Source organism: Chiloscyllium punctatum, chromosome 10 (assembly GCF_047496795.1).
Source record: "Chiloscyllium punctatum isolate Juve2018m chromosome 10, sChiPun1.3, whole genome shotgun sequence".
Taxonomy (NCBI): Eukaryota; Metazoa; Chordata; class Chondrichthyes; order Orectolobiformes; family Hemiscylliidae; genus Chiloscyllium; species Chiloscyllium punctatum.
This window is the reverse complement of record NC_092748.1, coordinates 98,895,854-98,915,691: the sequence shown is the minus strand read 5'-3', so window position 1 is coordinate 98,915,691 and position 19,838 is coordinate 98,895,854. Positions and strand designations below refer to the sequence as shown.

Sequence of the window (19,838 nt, the reverse complement as noted above, 5' to 3'; positions counted from 1 at the left end):
CCCGAAAATCTGGAAGCAGGCCATTCAGTCCATTGAGATTACACCACTGCTCCAAAGAGCATCCCACTCCTCTATCCTATACCTGTAATCCTGCATTTCCCATTTCCCAGACTTCACATCAGTTCTGTTGAAGAGGCATTTACACTCAAAATGCTAGCTTCTCTCTGTCCTTAGATGCTGCCTGACCTGCTGTGATTTCCGGCACTTTTTGTTTTCCATGGCAAATCCACCTAGCCTACACATCCCTGGACACCTTTGGTAATTTTGCATGGCAGTCCACCTAACCTGCATATGTTTGGACTGTGGGAGGAAACCGGAACACCCAGAGGAAACCCATGAAGACACAGGGAGAATGTGCAAACTCCATAAAGGTTCTGCCTGAGGGTGGAATTGAATCTGTGTCCCTGGCACTGAGGTAGCAGTGCTAATCACTGAGCCATCATGCAATGGGCCTCCTCCCCCTATCCTCATGTGCCAGGCTGTCCAGTCTGCTTGTCAGAATAAACCATTATTATGGTAGAAATCAGACACATAATTTCCAGCGATTGCACATGCAGCTCAATGCAAAACCAGGAAGTGTGTTCTAAGTTAGCTGCACAAATTTTGCTACACTGTATATCTCATTGAGAGAGTCACTGGTTACATGAATAAAAGGAGTGAAGCCGTGGTCATTATCGAACAGATATTTGGTAAGCTCACCAGATAAAGTTGGGGCTTGTCTATTGTTATCACTGGGTAGCACAATGGAAGTCAATTCCTGGAATTATCACAAAAGTTAAATATTTTGAATAGTACACAAAATTCTGCAATTTACCTGACTGAAGTTGACAGAAAATACAGATTAGTGTTCTATACTTAACAAGAATAACCTTTTTCTACAAATAAGTAGAATATAACTATTGGTAAACAATTTTGAACCATCGACATATAACTCAGCTTGTTAAAGCTTTACTCCCCTATAAACTCTCCCTTTACTACAGACATATACACAGATACAGACATTATGTGTGGCTGGAAAGACTGGGAAGGCCTTTCAACAGCTCTTGTTAACAAGGTCCACTGAAATGGTCCTTTGGGCTTGTTAGATGTGCTGCCATAAGACCATAAGACCATAAGACATAGGAGTGGAAGTAAGGCCATTCGGCCCATCGAGTCCACTCCGCCATTCAATCATGGCTGATGCGCATTTCAGCTCCACTTACCAGCATTCTCCCCGTAGCCCTTAATTCCTCTAGACAACAAGAACCTATCAATCTCGGCCTTGAAGACATTTAGCGTCCCGGCTTCCACTGCACTCCGTGGCAATGAATTCCACAGGCCCACCACTCTCTGGCTGAAGAAATGTCTCAGCGTTTCTGTTCTGAAATGCCCCCCTCTAATTCTAAGGCTGTGTCCACGGGTCCTAGTCTCCTCGCCTAACAGAAACAATTTCCTAGCATCCACCTTTTCAAAGCCATGTATTATTTTGTACGTCTCTATTAGATCTCCCCTTAATCTTCTAAACTCCAACGAATACAATCCCAGTATCCTCAGCCGTTCCTCATATGCTAGACCTGTCATTCCAGGGATCATCCGTGTGAATCTCCGCTGGACACGTTCCAGTGCCAGTATGTCCTTCCTGAGGTGTGGGGACCAAAACTGGACACAGTACTCCAAATGGGGCCTAACCAGAGCTTTATAAAGTCTTAGTAGTACATCTCTGCTTTTATATTCCAACCCTCTTGAGATAAGAGACAACATTGCATTCGCTTTCTTAATCACAGACTCAACCTGCATGTTTACCTTTAGAGAATCCTCGACTAGCACTCCCAGATCCCTTTGTGCTTTGGCTTTATTAATTTTCTCACCATTTAGAAAGTAGTCCATGCTTTTATTCTTTTTGCCAAAGTGCAAGACCTCGCACTTGCTCACGTTAAATTCCATCAGCCATTTCCTGGACCACTCTCCCAACCTGTCTAGATCCTTCTGTAGCCTCCCCACTTCCTCAGTACTACCTGCCTGTCCACCTAACTTCGTATCATCGGCAAACTTCACTAGAATGCCCCCGGTTCCCTCATCCAAATCATTAATATATAATGCGAACAGCTGTGGCCCCAGCACCGAACCCTGCGGGACACCGCTCGTCACCGGCTGCCATTCTGAAAAAGAACCTTTTATCCCAACTCTCTGCCTTCTGTTAGACAGCCAATCCTCAATCCATCCCAGCAGCTCACCTCGAACACCATGGGCCCTCACCTTGCTCAGCAGCCTCCCGTGTGGCACCTTATCAAAGGCCTTTTGAAAGTCTAGATAGACCACATCCACTGGGTTTCCCTGGTCTAACCTACTTGTTACCTCTTCAAAAAATTCCAACAGGTTTGTCAGGCATGACCTCCCTTTACTAAATCCATGTTGACTTGTTCTAATCAGACTCTGCTCTTCCAAGAATTTAGAAACCTCATCCTTAATGATGGATTCTAGAATTTTACCAACAACCGAGGTTAAGCTGATTGGCCTATAATTTTCCATCTTTTGCCTTGATCCTTTCTTGAACAAGGGGGTTACTACAGCCATCTTCCAATCATCCGGGACCTTTCCTGACTCCAGTGACTCTTGAAAGATCTCAACCAATGCCTCTGCTATTTCCTCAGCAACCTCTCTCAGAACTCTAGGGTGTATCCCATCGGGGCCAGGAGATTTATCAATTTTAAGACTTTTTAACTTTTCTAGCACTATCTCTTTCATAATGGCAACCATACTCAACTCAGCCCCGTGACACCCTTTAATTTTTGGGATATTACTCATGTCTTCCACTGTGAAAACTGACGCAAAGTACTTGTTAAGTTCTCCTGCTATTTCCTTATCTCCCATCACTAGGCTCCCTGCATCAGTTTGAAGTGGCCCAATGTCTACTTTTGCCTGTCGTTTGTTTCTTATGTACTGAAAGAAATTTTTACTATTATTTCTAATATTACTGGCTAGCCTACCTTCATATTTGATCCTCTCATTTCTTATTACACTCTTTGTTATCCTCTGTTTGCTTTTGTATCCTTCCCAATCTTCTGATTTCCCACTGTTCTTAGCCACTTTATCGGATCTCTTTTTTTCTTTAATACATTTCCTGACTTCCTTTGTCAGCCAAGGTTGTCTAATCCCTCCCCGGTTAATCTTTCTTTTCTTGGGAATGAACCTCTGTACAGTGTCCTCAATTATACCTACAAACTCCTGCCATTTTTGCTGTAGTGTCTTCCCGGTTAGCCTCTGCTTCCAGTCTATTTTTGTCAGTTCCTCTCTCATGCCTTCATAATTACCTTTATTCAACTGTAACACCATTACATCAGATTTTGCCTTCTCCCTTTCAAACTCCAGACTGAACTCTACCATATTATGGTCGCTACTTCCTAAGGGTTCCCTTACTTTAAGATCTTTTATCGAGTCTAGTTCATTGCAAAGCACTAGGTCCAGAATAGCCTGCTCTCTTGTGGGCTCCATGACAAGCTGTTCCAAAAAGCCATCCTGTAAGCATTCCATGAATTCCCTTTCTTTAGATCCACTAGCAATATTATTTACCCAGTCCACCTGCATATTGAAGTCACCCATGATCAATGTAACCTTGCCTTTCTGACATGCCTTCTCTATTTCCCGGTACATGTTGCGTCCCTGGTCCTGACCACTGTTAGGAGGTCTGTACACAACTCCAATTATGGTTTTTTTGCCTTTGTGGTTCCTCAATTCCACCCACACAGATTCCACATCATCCGACGCTATGTCATTCAATACCATGCTGCACCATGATTCTCCTTCTCTAGATGGTTTCACTTGCTTGTAGAAGGTACAGGGTGGGCTGGTTCACTTTTTTAAATGAAGTCTCTGGTTTTCTGGCTAAGAGCTACAGCTTATAGCTTACAGCAATGGCAGAGGGGCAAAAGGAAACAACTATTTTCAGGTTTGAGATGCTTTTCACATAGACCATAAACATCTCCTTCTCCTGCAGAAGTCAGCCAGCTTTTATGTCATTCTCATTCCCAAATTGTTCATCTATCTGTGGGCCAAGCACTTTTATCATCGATAACTGATCACTAATACACAGACCAATCTGCTACTTGTTACCTACCAAAGCTCCGTTTGTAGGCATCCCTTGGATCATCTGTAAACCAGGCTTCCAACTACTGCTTGACCAAGCAGCTGTGTAAATAGCACTTACAATGACTGTCAGGTTACTTGCTTTTAAAAAATGCAACAATCCTTGTCTTTTTTTAAAAAAAAACTGTTCTTTTCCCATTTCAGTCCACAGAAGTACAGAAAAATAAAAAAGATAAGGTCTTTATGCCATAGCAGTGTAAGTAAACATTTAAAAGTGTAAGGTGTTTTCAATAAGTCAAGCAGAGTCTCAAGGATTAAGCATTACATTTGAAATGTGGACATTCATTTCTTCAGATTTTAATAATTGCTGAAGACGTTTAAGAACTAAAAAAACACATTTTTGTACTACTTTTCTTTTATCGGTCATTTAGCCCTTAGAGCCTGCTGTACATTCAACAAGTTCAATAACTCACCCAGGTGACCACCTCTATAACTCTTGAGTTCCTTGTCTATTGAGAATCAATTTAACTCAGTCCTGAATAAATTGAATGACCCAACCTTCCCTGTATTCTGAAGAAAAGAATTCTACAAATTAACAACCCTTTGAGAATAAGAATTCTTCATATTACCATCTTAAAAAGGAGACCTCTTATACTTAAGTTCTGTCCCTCACTAAAGGAACCAAGCTTTCAGTATCCGTCCTATCATGTATGTTTCAATAAGATCAGATCTTGCGTTTCTAAAATCCAATGGATAGAGGCCAACATGTTCAAACTTTCTTCATAAGGTAAGCTTTTTAACCCAGAAATTAGTTGAATGAATCTTCTCTGAATTGCCTCTGATGCAATTATATTCTCTTTCAAGTAAGGCAATCAAAACTGTGCACAGTATTCTGGATGGGGTCTCACCAAGGCCCAATATAGCTTCAGGGCCATTTATTCCTTTCCTCTTGTAGTTACCAACAAATTTAATTTACCTTCTTTATCACTTGCTGTACCTGCATAATTTCCATTGTACTTTCTGTGCATGATGTGACATTGAATGAACTATTGTAATTTTAACTTCCTGGTTCACACTTTGCACATTTAATTAGAAATTCTTCAATTCATTGATTCAGGAGATATACAGTTGTCTGTCCTGTTCACACCAGAAGACCACAAGATATAGGGGTAGAATTTGGCCATTCAGTCTATCAAGTCTGCTCCACTGTCCAATATGCTTCTCAACTCCATTCTCTTGCCTGCTCCCGGTAACACAAGTTCCTGATTTCTTAACACTGAAATGGCTTTCTAATTATCACATGTTCCAGGGCTAAAGCCCATAGAAGGTCTGTCAGCAAGTGGAATTATGATTAGTAACTAACATTGTTTGTTCTTTGCTAGCTGCGAATGCATGTTCTTTTCTTCGTCCTTATTAAGTTTCTTTAATGTTCCCAGAGCGTTGAACACCTCAGCTGGCTAGGGTTATTTAAAGAGCTGTCAAATGGAACGAACAAGCCATCACCCTTCTACCACAAACGTTCATTAAGAAAAACAAAAGAAGAGTGCCAGCAAGTAATGGAAAATTACCTGCAGATGAGGTAACATACATTGTGAGGAAACTCACTGTGGTGAAACTATGCACCAACTAAACCCTCTTCTACATTTCTTTTTATTCTTTTGAGGTATGGACTTTGCTCATTGGACACGCATTTATTTTGAATGTCGAATTGCCCTTGGGAAAGGTGGCAGTGAGATGCCTTCCTGATGCAATCTATTTGGTCCATTATGGAAAAAAATGAGCAGGACATGCAGATGTGAACAAGGAACAAAAGAGGCAAAGTTAATATATAAGAAGAGATTGGCAGCTAAGGGAATCTGAAAAGCTTTTAAAAACATAGAAATAAAAAGAAGGGAAGAAAGAGGAGGAGTGGGCCCAGTTAAGAAAGGGTATCCACACCTGGACATAGAAACAATGACATAGATACTATATGAATACTTGCCATCTGTCTTTACCAAGGAAGAAGGTTGTGGCAGAGTCATATTTTAAAGAATAATGAGCTAAAATTGGACAAAAAGGATGAATTAAAAAGGGTAGTACACTCGATAAGTCATCAGATGGGATGCTCCAAGGATTCTGAGGAAATTTGCGAAATCTTTATTCCTTGCAGGTATAGTGGTATTGCCAAGAGACCTGATCATTGTGAATATTATGCCCTTGTTCAACAAACAGTGTGAGGATTAACTAAGCAATTACAAGCCACTCGGTTTAACCTTGGTGGTGGGATTATCATTTCAGAAATAATAATCCTGGAACAAATACTACAAATCACTTGGAAGTACATGTAATAATTAAGAAAAGTCAACATTTTTCCTAAATGCAATTATTCTAAATGCAGTTTATATTTAACTACCTTGATTAAGATTTTTGATGAGGTAACCAAGAGAGGTGGTGAGGGTAATACATTTGTGGATTTACAAATGTCAGTAAAATAGAAGCTGAAGAAATACCATCAGTGGAATTTTCACAACCTTGAACAATTTGGGCAGTGGTGAGTCATTTGGGAAAATATGGTGAGATTGGAAAAATGGTGATACTGAGAAAAAAAGTCTGATTTTCCACCTAAGACTTTAATGCGAGATGAGAGTCTCACCAGTGAGCAGAAAGGGGTTTATTTGCAAATATTAACATCTCATTGTTACTTATTCATGCCTGAATTATATACAGGATACTACTTTCCCAGGCAGCAGAGAGAAACTAGATGGTAACAATTCCTGATATGAAAGTCTGAGCTATATCTGGCAGTTCTCGCTCTCTATTTTGTCTTCTGGTCTTCCATATCGACGATCATAGACAAGCTGGTAGAATGGGTAAAAATCTGGCTGATGATATTTAACATTAAGAGATAGATAAGATGATGCATTATGGTAGAAAGAATGAGGAAATATCAACCAAAGTATACAATTCTAAACAGGGTACAGGAGCAGAGGGGCTGGGGTATATGAATATAAATCATTAAAGGTGGAAGGGCAGATTGAGAAAGCAGTTATAAAGACATTGCAAAATCCTGAGTTACAGAATGCAAAAACAATGATTTTAAAACTATATAAAACATTAGTTTTTTTGGCCTCACCTGGAGTATTCAATCCAACTCTAGCCTCACACTTTACAAAGAATGTGAAAGCAGTAAAGAGAGTTAGGAAGAGATTTATGAGACTGGTTCCAGGGAATAAGAAAATCCAGTTACTTAGACGGGATAAAGAAGCTGGGGTTATTCTCCTTCAAGAAAAAATATTTGAAAAGAGATTTGGTAGAGCGATTTAAAATCCTAAAGTGTCTGGGGAGAGTCGGTCGAGAGGATAATCTCAATTGACTGAAACTTTAAGAAACATAGAACATCAATATGAGGTGATTGATAAAAGAACCAAAGGCAACTTAAGGATTTTTAATAATTCAGTGAACACTTGATATATGGGATGCACTGCCTCATAGAATAATGGAGGCAGCTTTAATTGTGGGTTTCAGTAGGGAATTGACTAATTTGCTGTTGCAGAGATCAGACACAAACTTGTCAGTTTGAATGACCTCCTGTGTATTAACCATTCCTAAAGAGTGATGGTGCTGGCAAAAATAAATTTTTGTTTTGATACAACGTTGACATTTGATATCCCAGAGTCCAAAGATGTGCAGGTTAGGTGGATTGTCTATGTTAAATTGCCCACAGTGCCCAGGGATGTGCAGACTAGGTGGATTAGCCGTGGGGGAATGCAGGGTGATTGGGATAGAGTAGAAGGGTGGGTCGGGGAAGAATGTCCTTAGGAGAGGCAGTGTAGACTCAATAGGCTGAATGACCTGCTTCCACACTGTAGGGAATTCTATGGTTCCATAAAATCATCAAATTTGTTCACAAGCATGGTAATGGTAACGTCCTGGGGAGTGTTGCTGAACAAGGAACTTTGGAGTGCAGGTTCATAGCTCCTTGAAAGTGGAGTCGCATGTAGATAGGATAGTGAAGAAGGCGTTGGTATGGTTTCCTTTATTGGTCAGAGTATTGAGTACAGGAGTTGGGAGGTCATGTTGCGGCTGTACAGGACATTGGTTAGGCTACTTTTGGAATATTGCGTGCAATTCTGGTTTCCTTTCTATCAGAAGGTTATTGTGAAACTTGAAAGGGATCTGAAAAGATTTACAAGGGTTGGAGGATTTGAACTAGAGGGAGAGGTTGAATAGGCTGGGGCTGTTTTCCCTGGACCATCGAAGGCTGAGAGGTGACTTTATAGAGGTTTATAAAATCATGAGGGGCATGGATAGGATAAATAGGCAAAGTCTCTTCCCTGGGGTCGGGGAGTCCAGAACTAGAGGGCATAGGTTTAGGGTGAGAGGGGAAAGATATAAAAGATACCTGAGGGGCAACTTTTTTCATGCAGAGGGTAGTACATGTATGGAATGAGCTGCCAGAAGAAGTGGAGGCTAGTACAACAGTAACATTTAAAAGGCATCTGGATGGGTATATGAATAGGAAGGGTTTAGAGGGATATGGGCTGGATGCTGGCAGGTGGGACTAGATTGGGTTGGGATATCTGGTCGGCATGAACGGGTTGGACTGAAGGGTCTGTTTCCATGCTGTACATCTCTATGACTCTAAACAATGAAGGGAATGCAGAGGAGATTTACGAGGCTGTTGTCTGCAGCAGTTTTGCTCCAAGGAGAGGCTGGATAGGTTCAGGTGGGCTTATTTTTTAGATCATAGAAGCTGATCTGTTTGAAGTGTATAAGTCTATGAGAACATGGACAAGGTGGATAGAAAGCAGCTATTCCTCTTAGTTGAAGAGTCAGTAACAACAAGGCCTCATTGTAAGATGATGGGCAGGAGGTTTAGAGGGATTTTAAGGAAACGTGTTCTTTCTACCCAGAGGGTACTGGGAATCTGGAATGCACTGCCTGGGAGGATAGCAGAGGCAGGTAAACTCCAAACCTTCAAAAATTACTTGGATGAGCACTTGAAATGGCATAACATTCAAGGCTGTAAAAGTAGATAAGTGATGGTTTTGTTTTTGTCAGTGTGGACTCAATGGGCTGAAGTGCCTCTCTTGTATTGCATGACTCTATGATTATGACTGAATGAATTTGTTAGAAGTGTTGTTTGGAAGCCAAACTCAACAGCAACTGACACTGAAGTCCCATCAACCCCAAACAGCAAAGCGAATATTCCTGGAGGAAGATTTTGGCCAGGTAAGACCTGAATAGTACCATGAGACTTTACATTCCCCTGAAAAGGCATTTGGGACTCAATTTAATGAAAAGAATTGGGCTTCTAGTGTTGCAACTTTTGCTCAGCGCTGTCCTGAAATGTACAGGAATCACGAAATAACCAAAACAAATATTGAAGTTATTCCTCATTATGATAAGTGAAAACTTTCATTCCATGGTACAGAAGGTATTTTAGCTGCTGTAGGAATTATATGACTTCTATTTGTGTCAGATTAACAACTCAGTCAGTGAGTTGTTTGCCATATTCTGTGCAATGAAGCAGTAAATTTGGCCAACTCTGTAATCCTTGGGTGGAACAAGTGGCCTTTTTCTTGGCTAAGATGATTTGATTACCTTATCTCCTAAAACAAGAACAGAACCTTGAATAGAAATAGAAGCTTTATTAGACCTGATTAGCCAGCTAAATATTGCTAATCAGCTGTTAATTCGAGGGACATCATTGCTGTTGACAGAGTAAGTGAGATCTGTCTTAAAATATCACTTATTCTTTTTCACTGCAGCAGTCTTGAGGTCACAGAAGAAGTCAGACAGTATCTGAAGACACCAACCTTTGATAACTGGTACGCAAGCCTTGGGGTCTTCCCAGGGCAAGTTTTTAATCAGTATCAATTAATTGTTGTTGGTTTTGAATGACCTGTTCAGATATGTTAAGACATGTAAAAGGTGGGACTTGAATTCAAGTTTTCTAGCTCAGAGATAGGAACATCACCACTGGACAACAGCCCACAATTACTTGTGTATTTGAACTGAATGATAAATATCGGCCCAAAATTTGTCCAACTGGAAGCCCATCTATATTTCTGAATTAATAATTGACAGGCTTGTCTGCTGTTAATGTTCTGGCTTCTAACCAGGGGTGGCATGGTGACACAGTGGTTAGCACTGCTGCCTCCCAGTGCTAGAGACCGGGGTTCAATTCCCGCCTCAGGTGATTGACTGTGTGGAGTTTGCACATTCTCCCAGTGTCTGCGTGGGTTTCCTCCGGGTGCTCCGGTTTCCTCCCACCATCCAAAAATGTGCAGGTCAGGTGAATTGGCCACACTAAATTGCCCATAGTGTTAGGTAAAGGAGTGAATGTAGGAGAATGGGTCTGGGTGTGTTGCGCTTCAGTGGGTTGGTGTGGGCTTGTTGGCCGAAGGGCCTGTTTCCACATTGTAAGTGATCTAATCTTCTCGGAAACGTTGTTATTTATGAATTGACCCCAAGTATTAGTCAATTTTAAGTAGTATGTGTACTAGCTGCTGTCAGCTAATGCTTATAAGATAAGAAGTGATTCCATCACTGTAATTAATGTTATAACCTACATTCCATCGTACATTGACAGCAGGGAAGGTGCAGATTGTCAGCGTGCATTGTGACACTTCATTGGTACCAACAAATCTCTAGATTGGAATACAGGCACCATTCCAAACTCATCATAAGTATACAACTCCAAACTTATCTTTCAATACTATCAGGCATTCGGTTAGGTTGGGTTGTTTGTAACTGATCATTAGGTAGCAAGAAACAATGATGAAGTCAGAGAGATATCGAACTAAATATCAGGATTAGGCTATTCTTCCATTTGAGCTTGCTCCACCAAGTGGTTCTAACATGAAATGGAATTGAAGTTTATGATAAGCTTGTGAATGTTGGAATGACATTTCCACCTTGAATCCAGACATTCTTTATTTTTCAAAAATTGGTTAATCACCTGTGACAAAACTCATAAGTGAATCAGGAAGACATTCATGACTCGTAGCTGCTAATCTGATTGGTTAATTCAAGATAACTATCTATGCATACCAGTGTGAATATACTGTAAGTAAGTCTGGGAGTCAATTGAAATGTAACAATTTGTTCACTTGGTGTACTTTTCAACCATAGACCTAGATATACTGTCATCAGAAAGTCCCGAACAGAGCCCAGACCCCATCCACAGGAAATAATGTAAATCAGAGGAGAGTTTGTACTTCTCAAGTTCAACTCTACTGGTGAGGTAGACGTCTCCTGTCACTAAGCTGATTTTGAATCCATCTTGTCAAGTTACCCAGGATCCTATGAGCGTTTACCTTCTTTATAAGTTTCTCATATGGAACCATGTCAAAGACCTTGCTGAAATCCAGAAAAAACTACATCAACTGCTCTACCCTCATCCAAACACTTGGCCACCTCCTCCGAAAATTCCATCGGATTTGTTAAGCCTGACCTTCTTCTAACAAAGCATTGCTGACTATCCCTGATCAAACCTTGCCACTCCAAATGGAGAGTAATTTTCCCCTTCACTATTTTCTCCAATAGTTTTCCTGTCACTGGCATTAGACTCACTGATCTATAGTTCTCTGGTTTATCTCTACCACCCTTCTTGTAAAGTGGAACCACATTAGCTGATTTCCAGTTCTCTGGCACCTCCACTGTGGCCAGAGATGATTTAAAAATTCAAGTCAGGGCCCCTAAAAATTTTTTCCTTTGTCTTCTGAACCAGCCTGGGATATAACTCATCTAGATCTTTAATGCCTTCTCACTTCTTAATCAATCAGTTCAAGAACTTCAGAGTCCATCATCTCATGTTCTGTACTTGAATCTTCCATCTCCCAATTAAAGGCAGATGTGAAGTAAACATTTAACCATTTACCAATGTCCTCAGGCTTCATGCACGGATTTCCCCCATGGTTCCTAATAGGCTCTACTCGTTCCCTGGTTATTCTCTTCCCCTTTGATATACCTGTAGAATATCTTGGGATCCTCCCTGACAGCATTTTCCATCCTAATTGCTTCTTTGAGTTTCTTCCTGCACACCTGTAGGGCCCCTGTTGTTTTGAATAATCCAATTTCTGAAAAGGAACGTTCCTCCAAGACTTGGCCATCTATGGACTCTAGCAGCCTCGTAACCCTGTCATGCACATGTCTTTCATTGAAATTAGTAAAGAGAGGAAAGCAGGGTCTTTGTGAGGAACACAGAACAATGGAGGAACAAAAAGGAGAGGTTTGGAAATAATTAGATAACTCTTTCAAAGAGCTAATTTTCTGTATTACGTGATTCTTAAATAGATGAGGACTGGGAGTAATTTACAAGTAGGAGGAAGACTTTTTTTGTCATAATGTCTGGTGAACACCATGGTGATGCATAATTGATTTTTATTAAGAATGCAAATATATCTATCAGCTGGGTTGGCTGTTTATTCTCATGGCTTTGTTTACTACTTATCTGTACCACAGTTAATTATGTCTTTTTTTTTCAAGCTTATCAAATTGGATGAAAGCAATTACATCTCATTATCATTCATATCACTGTTCCAAAGCAATGGCTACAATGAACATGTAATCGGAATTGAAATTAAATTCAAGGTAGCACCAGTTTTTGACAGTGAAATAATGCAATTGTAAAACAATGAAAGACTTGTGTAGGAGTCCTGCTTTTTTTTTCAGATTTATGAGGCCTGCAACATAGAGGGCATGGATAATCATATGAATTTGAGAGTCACTCTGTTTGGACAACTCTTTGCTAGCTGTGGTCTATTTGCAGTTAATAACAATAAACCCCCAAAGTCTTAGTGGTGCCAGACAATGTTGATAATTGTGATTAAATTCGTAAAGTGAATGCCAACTTTAAAGTGCATTTGGAGATTTTGCTTCCAGCTTTATTTGGTTTGCTTCCCCTGTCTTTCTGCAGTGCTTCACATCAACCAATGATTTTTATTTTCTCTTGTAGAAGAAGAGCAGAGGTTTAAGCAGTGATATTACTGTCAGTCCAGCATTTGCATACATTCATGTTTGATCCAGGGCCAAATTTTAATAAGAGATGCAAAGGGATCTTTTCTGATATGCCACCCTTCTCTTATCAAGTCTTTCCAATCTTTCACTCCCAATCTTGTCTCTTATTTGATAAATACCACTGAACCATTGCTCCTGTGAAGAACATAAATTTATTTTCTTAACATTTACATGTTTCACGTTTCACTATTGGGGGAGAAATCTGTCTACATATACATGTCTCTAAATCTGTCAACTGCTTACATTTTGGGACAAGGCTGTTATAATTCATGCCAGATTTTATAAATTTGATTTTGTTGGGCTTGAGTCTGATCTTCAACTACAAGTCTCAGATTGATAGGTGAGTGCAAATGCACCCAAAATGTTTCAATATTTTGACACTGGTGATGATTTTGTGTTAACCTCAAGACTCTTTTCACACCAGGCAATGGGAAGATGCAGAGATCATGGTGCTCCTTCAACTGATGTACATAGACCTGGATTTTATGAACAAATTCAACATTGAAATGGAAGTTCTGCAACAGTTCCTTTTTGAGGTGTATCGCCATTATAACAACATTCCCTTCCATAACTTCAAGCATTGCTTCTGTGTCACCCAGATGGTAAGATAATTATTGGTGCAAAGGGCACGAATTTAACTTACATGCTGGTGGGACCCTGATAATATTGGCTGCAATACTGGTTTGGAACTCACCCATTTTCAAACTCTATTGAAATCAATGTGTAACACTGGGTGGGTTGTAAAATGGGTGTCCCACCTGATCCAGTGGGCTTCCCACATGGTAAATCAGATCAAAATTGTCTTCTAAGTCTCCAAGCTTGAGATATGTTTGCTTTATTTTCATTTTTGCTACATTTTTTGAGTATAATTGGAATTCGTTCCTTTCAGCTCTGAAAACCAATAGAATTGTCATCGCAAGTCTTGAAGTGGCTGAATCATGTTTGGGGTATAGTTCACCAGGAAGCAATCGACTTTTGATATCTTGCCCAATAATCTATTTCATGTGAGTGAGGCTGAACAGTGAATGTCAGAAAGCTGTCCAAATACAGAGGGCTTTACAACCAAGTCTGATGTAAATTCAGCCCTTCTTCCTGAAGAAGGGCTGATGCCCGAAAAGTCGATTGTCCTGTTCCTTGGATGCTGCCTGACCTGCTGCGCTTTTCCAGCAACACATTTTCAGCTCTGATCTCCAGCATCTGCAGTCCTCACTTACTCCTCCCTGATGTAAATTCAGTCTATACATTCAGACACTATTCACCTAGGCAGTTTTACAGTCCCTCTGATCCAGGAGCAGTGAAGCTAATTTCAAATTGTTGAGCTTGACTCAAATGAAACAAGGCTGGAGTCTTTCAGTTCTGTGTTATTCAATTCCACAATGCCAATGACCTGGAAATTGTACATGATTTCTGATCAATCTCAGTGTAATCTGAGCAGGATGAATAAAATAACATGAAATATTGAAGAATTTTAAAAGTGAGTTGACCTTCACTACTTTTCACATGAGCTTCCATTGACTTTTATTCAAAACCAAACCACCCACAAAACTGGTGATCTTCCTCCAAGATGCAAAGGCAAGAAAACATGTATTTGATTGTGTCCATCACATTGCTCCTAGTCACCTGTGTAGCTTCAATTGTTTTGTTGGTCACAACTCGTGTTTACGAAAGGGAGATTTAAAAAAAAAGTCACTTTAACTGAATAAAAGGTGCATGAAATCAGTTAGTTAAAGAATTGTTCACTGGCTTGCATTTCTAACCTTCTTCATGGTTCTGAGTGATGCCTTGTTCTTGACACAAATCAATTGCAGTAAATTATACACTGATTTACAGAAGGTTTAATTTCTGCATGAAGTGAGATTGCATGGAAAATTGAATATAACTTCACCTTCCCTAAATTGACATAGTGTTTTCTGGGTACGTTGTTCCCTGAGCGGAAGGTCTATGCCAATCAGGTTATCAAATGATGTGTCAATAACTATCATTCTTTTAAAAAGCCCCAAACTTCTCCACTTCAATACATTATAAAAGCGAAATTGATTGAATGACTTCCCATTTATCACCCGTGGGCTATCATCTGATAAATGTAATGAGGTTTCAACCAATCCTGTCTTAGAAGCTGCTTTCCAATTAATACCAGGGCTAATGACTCCACTAAGTTTAAACTGAACACCGAGATGATCGGGAGATGGTGGTGTGATTGAAATCTTGATGGCACAAGTAATGCTGTGGAGCTATGGGATCAAATCCCATTATGGCAGCTCATGGAATTGAAATTTAATGAATAAATCTGCAATATAAAATTAGTCTTAGGAATGAACACCAAGAAATTCTTCCTGACTATGGTAAGAACTAATCTGGTTCTTTAGGGAAGGAAACCTACCATTCTTACCACATCTGGACCACATGTGACAACCACTGCGATATGGCTTACTGTTAACTGCACTGTGAAACAAGCCACCCATTTCAAGGACAATTACTGATAGCAAAACACCCACAGCCCATGAAAGAATAATGGGAAAAAAAATTAAATTGGGCTAAATGGAAAAAACGCATGCATTAGAAGTGTCATTAAAAGATATGTGGTATAACATGAGAGGAAATTACATTCTGAGGATTAATAATACATATTAATATCAAATACTATGTAATTATCTGCAGTGACTAATTTTAAGAGCGTTATGAATAAAAGACCAGTGCAGATCACATTCAAAGGTATACTTTTAAAGTGCAAGCTTTTTTGTATGTCGTGCATTCATAAGGGTTTAAGAGTTTATTAATCCCTTAATAACAAATGAGAGGTCAAAAATCTTTACTGATAGATTTTTCAATAGAGGAGTCAAGGCTCTGTTTTTAAGCCCATTCTGCACTGCATGACCAGCTCAGCTGGAATGGTAGTCAGAGACATGGTGTTGCAGTTGGCATTCATGACCTGTATGAGGGAGGTAAAATCAACCAGGGCTCTCCCTCTAGAGTATCACGTAATAAATACCATTGAGGCTGCGTGTGTGTCAATGTTATATAAGAATAGTATTAGCCCATTTGTAATGGCCTCAACCCGTGTGAAGGCATAGAACCACAGCACAAAAGAGACCAGTTTGTCCATTGAGTCCGTCTCTTTCGACGAGCAGTTCAATAAGTCCCATTTCCCCAATCTTTCCCCATACCCTTCCCATCTCTTCTTCACTTCCAATTATCCAGTTCCCTTTTAAGCCTACTCTTGAATCTGTATGGACCATTCTTTCAGCTTATTATTCATAACTGAATCATTCAGAGCATGAAAATATTTTTCTTTATCTCATCTTTGATTCAAAGTTCAATTCCCTTAACTCTATCTCCCTTGGTTATTGAAGCTTCAGCTAATTGAAAGTTTCTTTTTATTTACCTTATCCATTTTTAAATACTTTTTCATGGAGTGTGGGCTTCACTGACATTTGCCTGCATTTCTCCTATTCGGTATTAATGTTACATTGAAATTTAATGAAAACAGAAATTTCAAATGACGCACCCAGCAACTTCTAAAATATCTGGCCCATTAATAGTAAACTCTTCACACATTTTGTCATAAATAACTGGCATCTCTTTCTTTCCAAATTGTTAATATTTATTGGGGTTGTTGTGTTTAGAGCATAGAATAATACAGCACAGTGCAGGCCCTTTGGCCCTTGATGTTGTGCTGACCTTTTATCCTACTCTAGGATCAGACTAACCTACATACCCTTCATTTTACTATTGTCCATGTACCTGTCCAAGAGTCGTTTAAATGTCCCTGATGTATCTGACTCCACTATCACCACTGGCAGTGCATTCCATGCACCCACCACTCTCTGTGTAAAGAACCTACCTCTGACATCTCCCCAAACCTTCTTTCAATCACCATCTTGTACACCTCTATCAAGTCGCCTCTAACCCTTCTTCACTCCAATGTGAAAGGCCTCAGCTCCCTCAACCTTTCTTCATAAGATATGCCTTCCAGTCCAGGCAGCATCCTGGTAAGTCTTTGCACTCTCTGTAAAGCTTCCAAATCCTTCCTATAATGAGGTGACCAGAACTGAACACAATATTCCAAGTATGGTCTAATCAGCTTTATAGAGCTGCAGCTCTTAAACTCAAACCTCCTGCTAATGAAAGCCAACACCAATATGCCATGCACCTTCTTAATAACCCTATTAACTTGGGTGGAAAATTTGAAGGATCTATGGAGCTGGACCCCAAGATTCCTCTGTTCCTCCACACTGCCAATCATCCTGCCTTTATCTCTGTAATATGCATTCAAATTTGACCTTCCAAAATACATCACTTCACAGTTGAACTCCATCTGCCTCTTCTCAGCCCAGTTCTGCATCCTGTCAATGTCCTGTTGCAACCTACAACAGCCCTCCACAATGCCCACTACTCCACCAACCTTTGTATCATCGGCAAAATTACTAACCCACCCTTTTACTTCCTCATCCAAGTCATTTATAAAAACCACAAAGAGCAGAGGTCCCAGAACCGATCCTTGCAGAACACCATTGGTCACCAAGCTCCAGGCTGAATACTTTCCATCTACTACCACCCTCTGTTTTCTATGGGCTAACCAATGCTGTATCCAACAGCCAAGTTTCCCTATATCCTATGCCTTATAATTTTCTGAATGAGCCTAAACGGGGAACCTCATCAAATACCTTGCTAAAGTCCATATACCCCACAGCCACTGCTCTACCTTCATCAATGTATTTTGTCGCATCCTCAAAGAATTCAATAAGGTTTGTGAGGCATGACTTGGCCCCTCACAAAGCCATGCTGGCTATCTCTAATCAAACTTTCATTTTTCAAGTAATCATAAATTCTATCTCTCAGAATCCTCTCCAATAATTTACCCACCACAGACGTAAGACTGACTAAATCATTGAATCCCAACAGTATGGAAACAGGCTCTTCAGCCCAACAAGTCCACACCAACCCTCTTGAAGCGTAACCCACCCAGAGCCATTCCCCTACTTCTCTACATTTACCCCAACTAATGCACCTAACCTACACATGCCTAAACACTTTGGGCAATTTAGCATGGCCAATCCACCTAACCAGCACATCTTTGGATTGTGGGAGGAAACTGGAGCAACCAGAGGAAACCCATGCAGATACAGGGAGAATGTGCAAACTCCACACAGACAGTCACACAAGGCGGGAATCGAACCTGGTGCTGGGATGCAATAGTGCTGCTAACTACTAAGCCACCATTCCACCCCCATCTGGATCTGGGACTGGTCTGTAATTCCCAGGATTATCCCTATTTGCTTTATTGAATAAGGGAGTAACATTTGCCACCTAGTTTGGCAGGGGAGGGGGGGGAGGGAGGCAGGTATTGAAGGTGATGGGAACCAGAGGAGAAAGTGAGGACTGCAGATGCTGGAAATCAGAGCTGAAAATGTGTTGCTGGAAAAGCGCAGCAGGTCAGGCAGCATCCAAGGAGCAGGAGAATCGACGTTTTGGGCATCAGCCCTTCTTCAGGTGGGAATCAGAGTTACAGATCTGAGGATGGAGTAGCTAGAGAAAAGGCAGATACAGCATGCAGAGAGTCTGTAAGAAGGGATAAAGAGTTGGATAGGGTGAAGTTGCTGTCAATGTGATGGGTTTAAGTGTGCCTCTATTAACACAAGAAGTATCAGGAATAAGGGTGATGAACTTAGAGCATGGATCAAGACTTGAAACTGTGATGTTGTGGCCATTACGGAGACTTGGATATCACGGGGGCAGGAATGGTTGTTGGATGTTCCAGGGTTTGGATGTTTCAAAAGGAATGGGGTGGGGGTTGGAGATAAAAGAGGTGGGGAGTGGCATTGCTAATCAGGGATAGTATCACAGCTGCAGAAAGGTAGGTCATTGAGGAGGGTTTCTCCACAGAATCAGTATGTGTGGAAGTCAGAAACAGGAAAGGAGCAGTCACTTTATTGGGAGTTTTCTACAAAACGCCCAATAGCAACAGAACCATGGAGGAGCAGATTGGGAGGCAGATTTTGGAAAGGTGCAGGAATAACAGTGTTGTTGTGATGGGCGACTTTAACTTCCCTAATATTGATTGGAATCTCCTTAGATCTAATAGTTTTGATGGAGCAGTTTTTGTCAGATATGTGCAGGAAGATTTCCTGACTCAATATGTAGATAGGCCAACTAGAGGGGAGGCCATATTTGATTTAGTGCTTGGCAATGAACCAGGTCAGGTGTCAGATCCTTTAGTGGGAAAGTATTTTGGTGATAGTGATCACAACTCCCTGACTTTTACTGTTGTTATGGAGAGGGATAGGTGCAGATAGTATGTGAAAGTGTTTAATTGGTGGAGGGGGAATTACAATGCCATTAGGCAGGAACTGAGACACCTAAATTGGGAACAGGTATATACATGACAGAAATGTGGAAGTTGTTTAGGGAACACTTGCTGATAGTGCTGGGCAGGTTTGTCCACGGAGGCAAGAAAGGGATGGCATATTGAAAAAACTGTGGGTAACAAGGGATGCAGAATATCTAGTCAAGAGAAAAAGGAAAGCTTACTTAAGTTTGAGGAGACAAGAATCAAACAGGACTCTGGAGGATTACAAGGTAGCCAGGAAGGAACTAAAGAATGGACTTAGGAAAGTTAGGAGGGTGCATCAAAAAGCATTAGTGTGTAAGGTTAAGGAAAACCCTAAGGCATTCTACACTTTTGTGTGGAATAAGAGGATGGCCCGGGTGAGGGTAGGGCCGATCAGCGATAATGGAGGGAACTTGTGCCTGGAGTCGTAGGAGGTAGGGGAGGT

At 40.6% G+C, this 19,838-nt stretch overlaps 1 protein-coding gene across 4 annotated transcripts in view; it reads left to right on the top strand.

Annotated features, from left to right (window-relative positions):
- The window catches only part of LOC140482396 (high affinity cGMP-specific 3',5'-cyclic phosphodiesterase 9A), a 113,911-nt gene that overhangs the window by 51,983 nt on the left and 42,090 nt on the right, over window positions 1–19,838 (top strand). For 3 of the 4 annotated variants that reach the window (XM_072579855.1, XM_072579852.1, XM_072579854.1), the window contains exons 5-7: window positions 5,499–5,641; window positions 9,813–9,872; window positions 13,490–13,667. In XM_072579855.1, the coding sequence (XP_072435956.1) occupies window positions 5,499–5,641; window positions 9,813–9,872; window positions 13,490–13,667 (381 nt within the window). The remainder of the gene's footprint in view (window positions 1–5,498; window positions 5,642–9,812; window positions 9,873–13,489; window positions 13,668–19,838) is intronic. The other variant, XM_072579853.1, reaches the window with a different exon arrangement.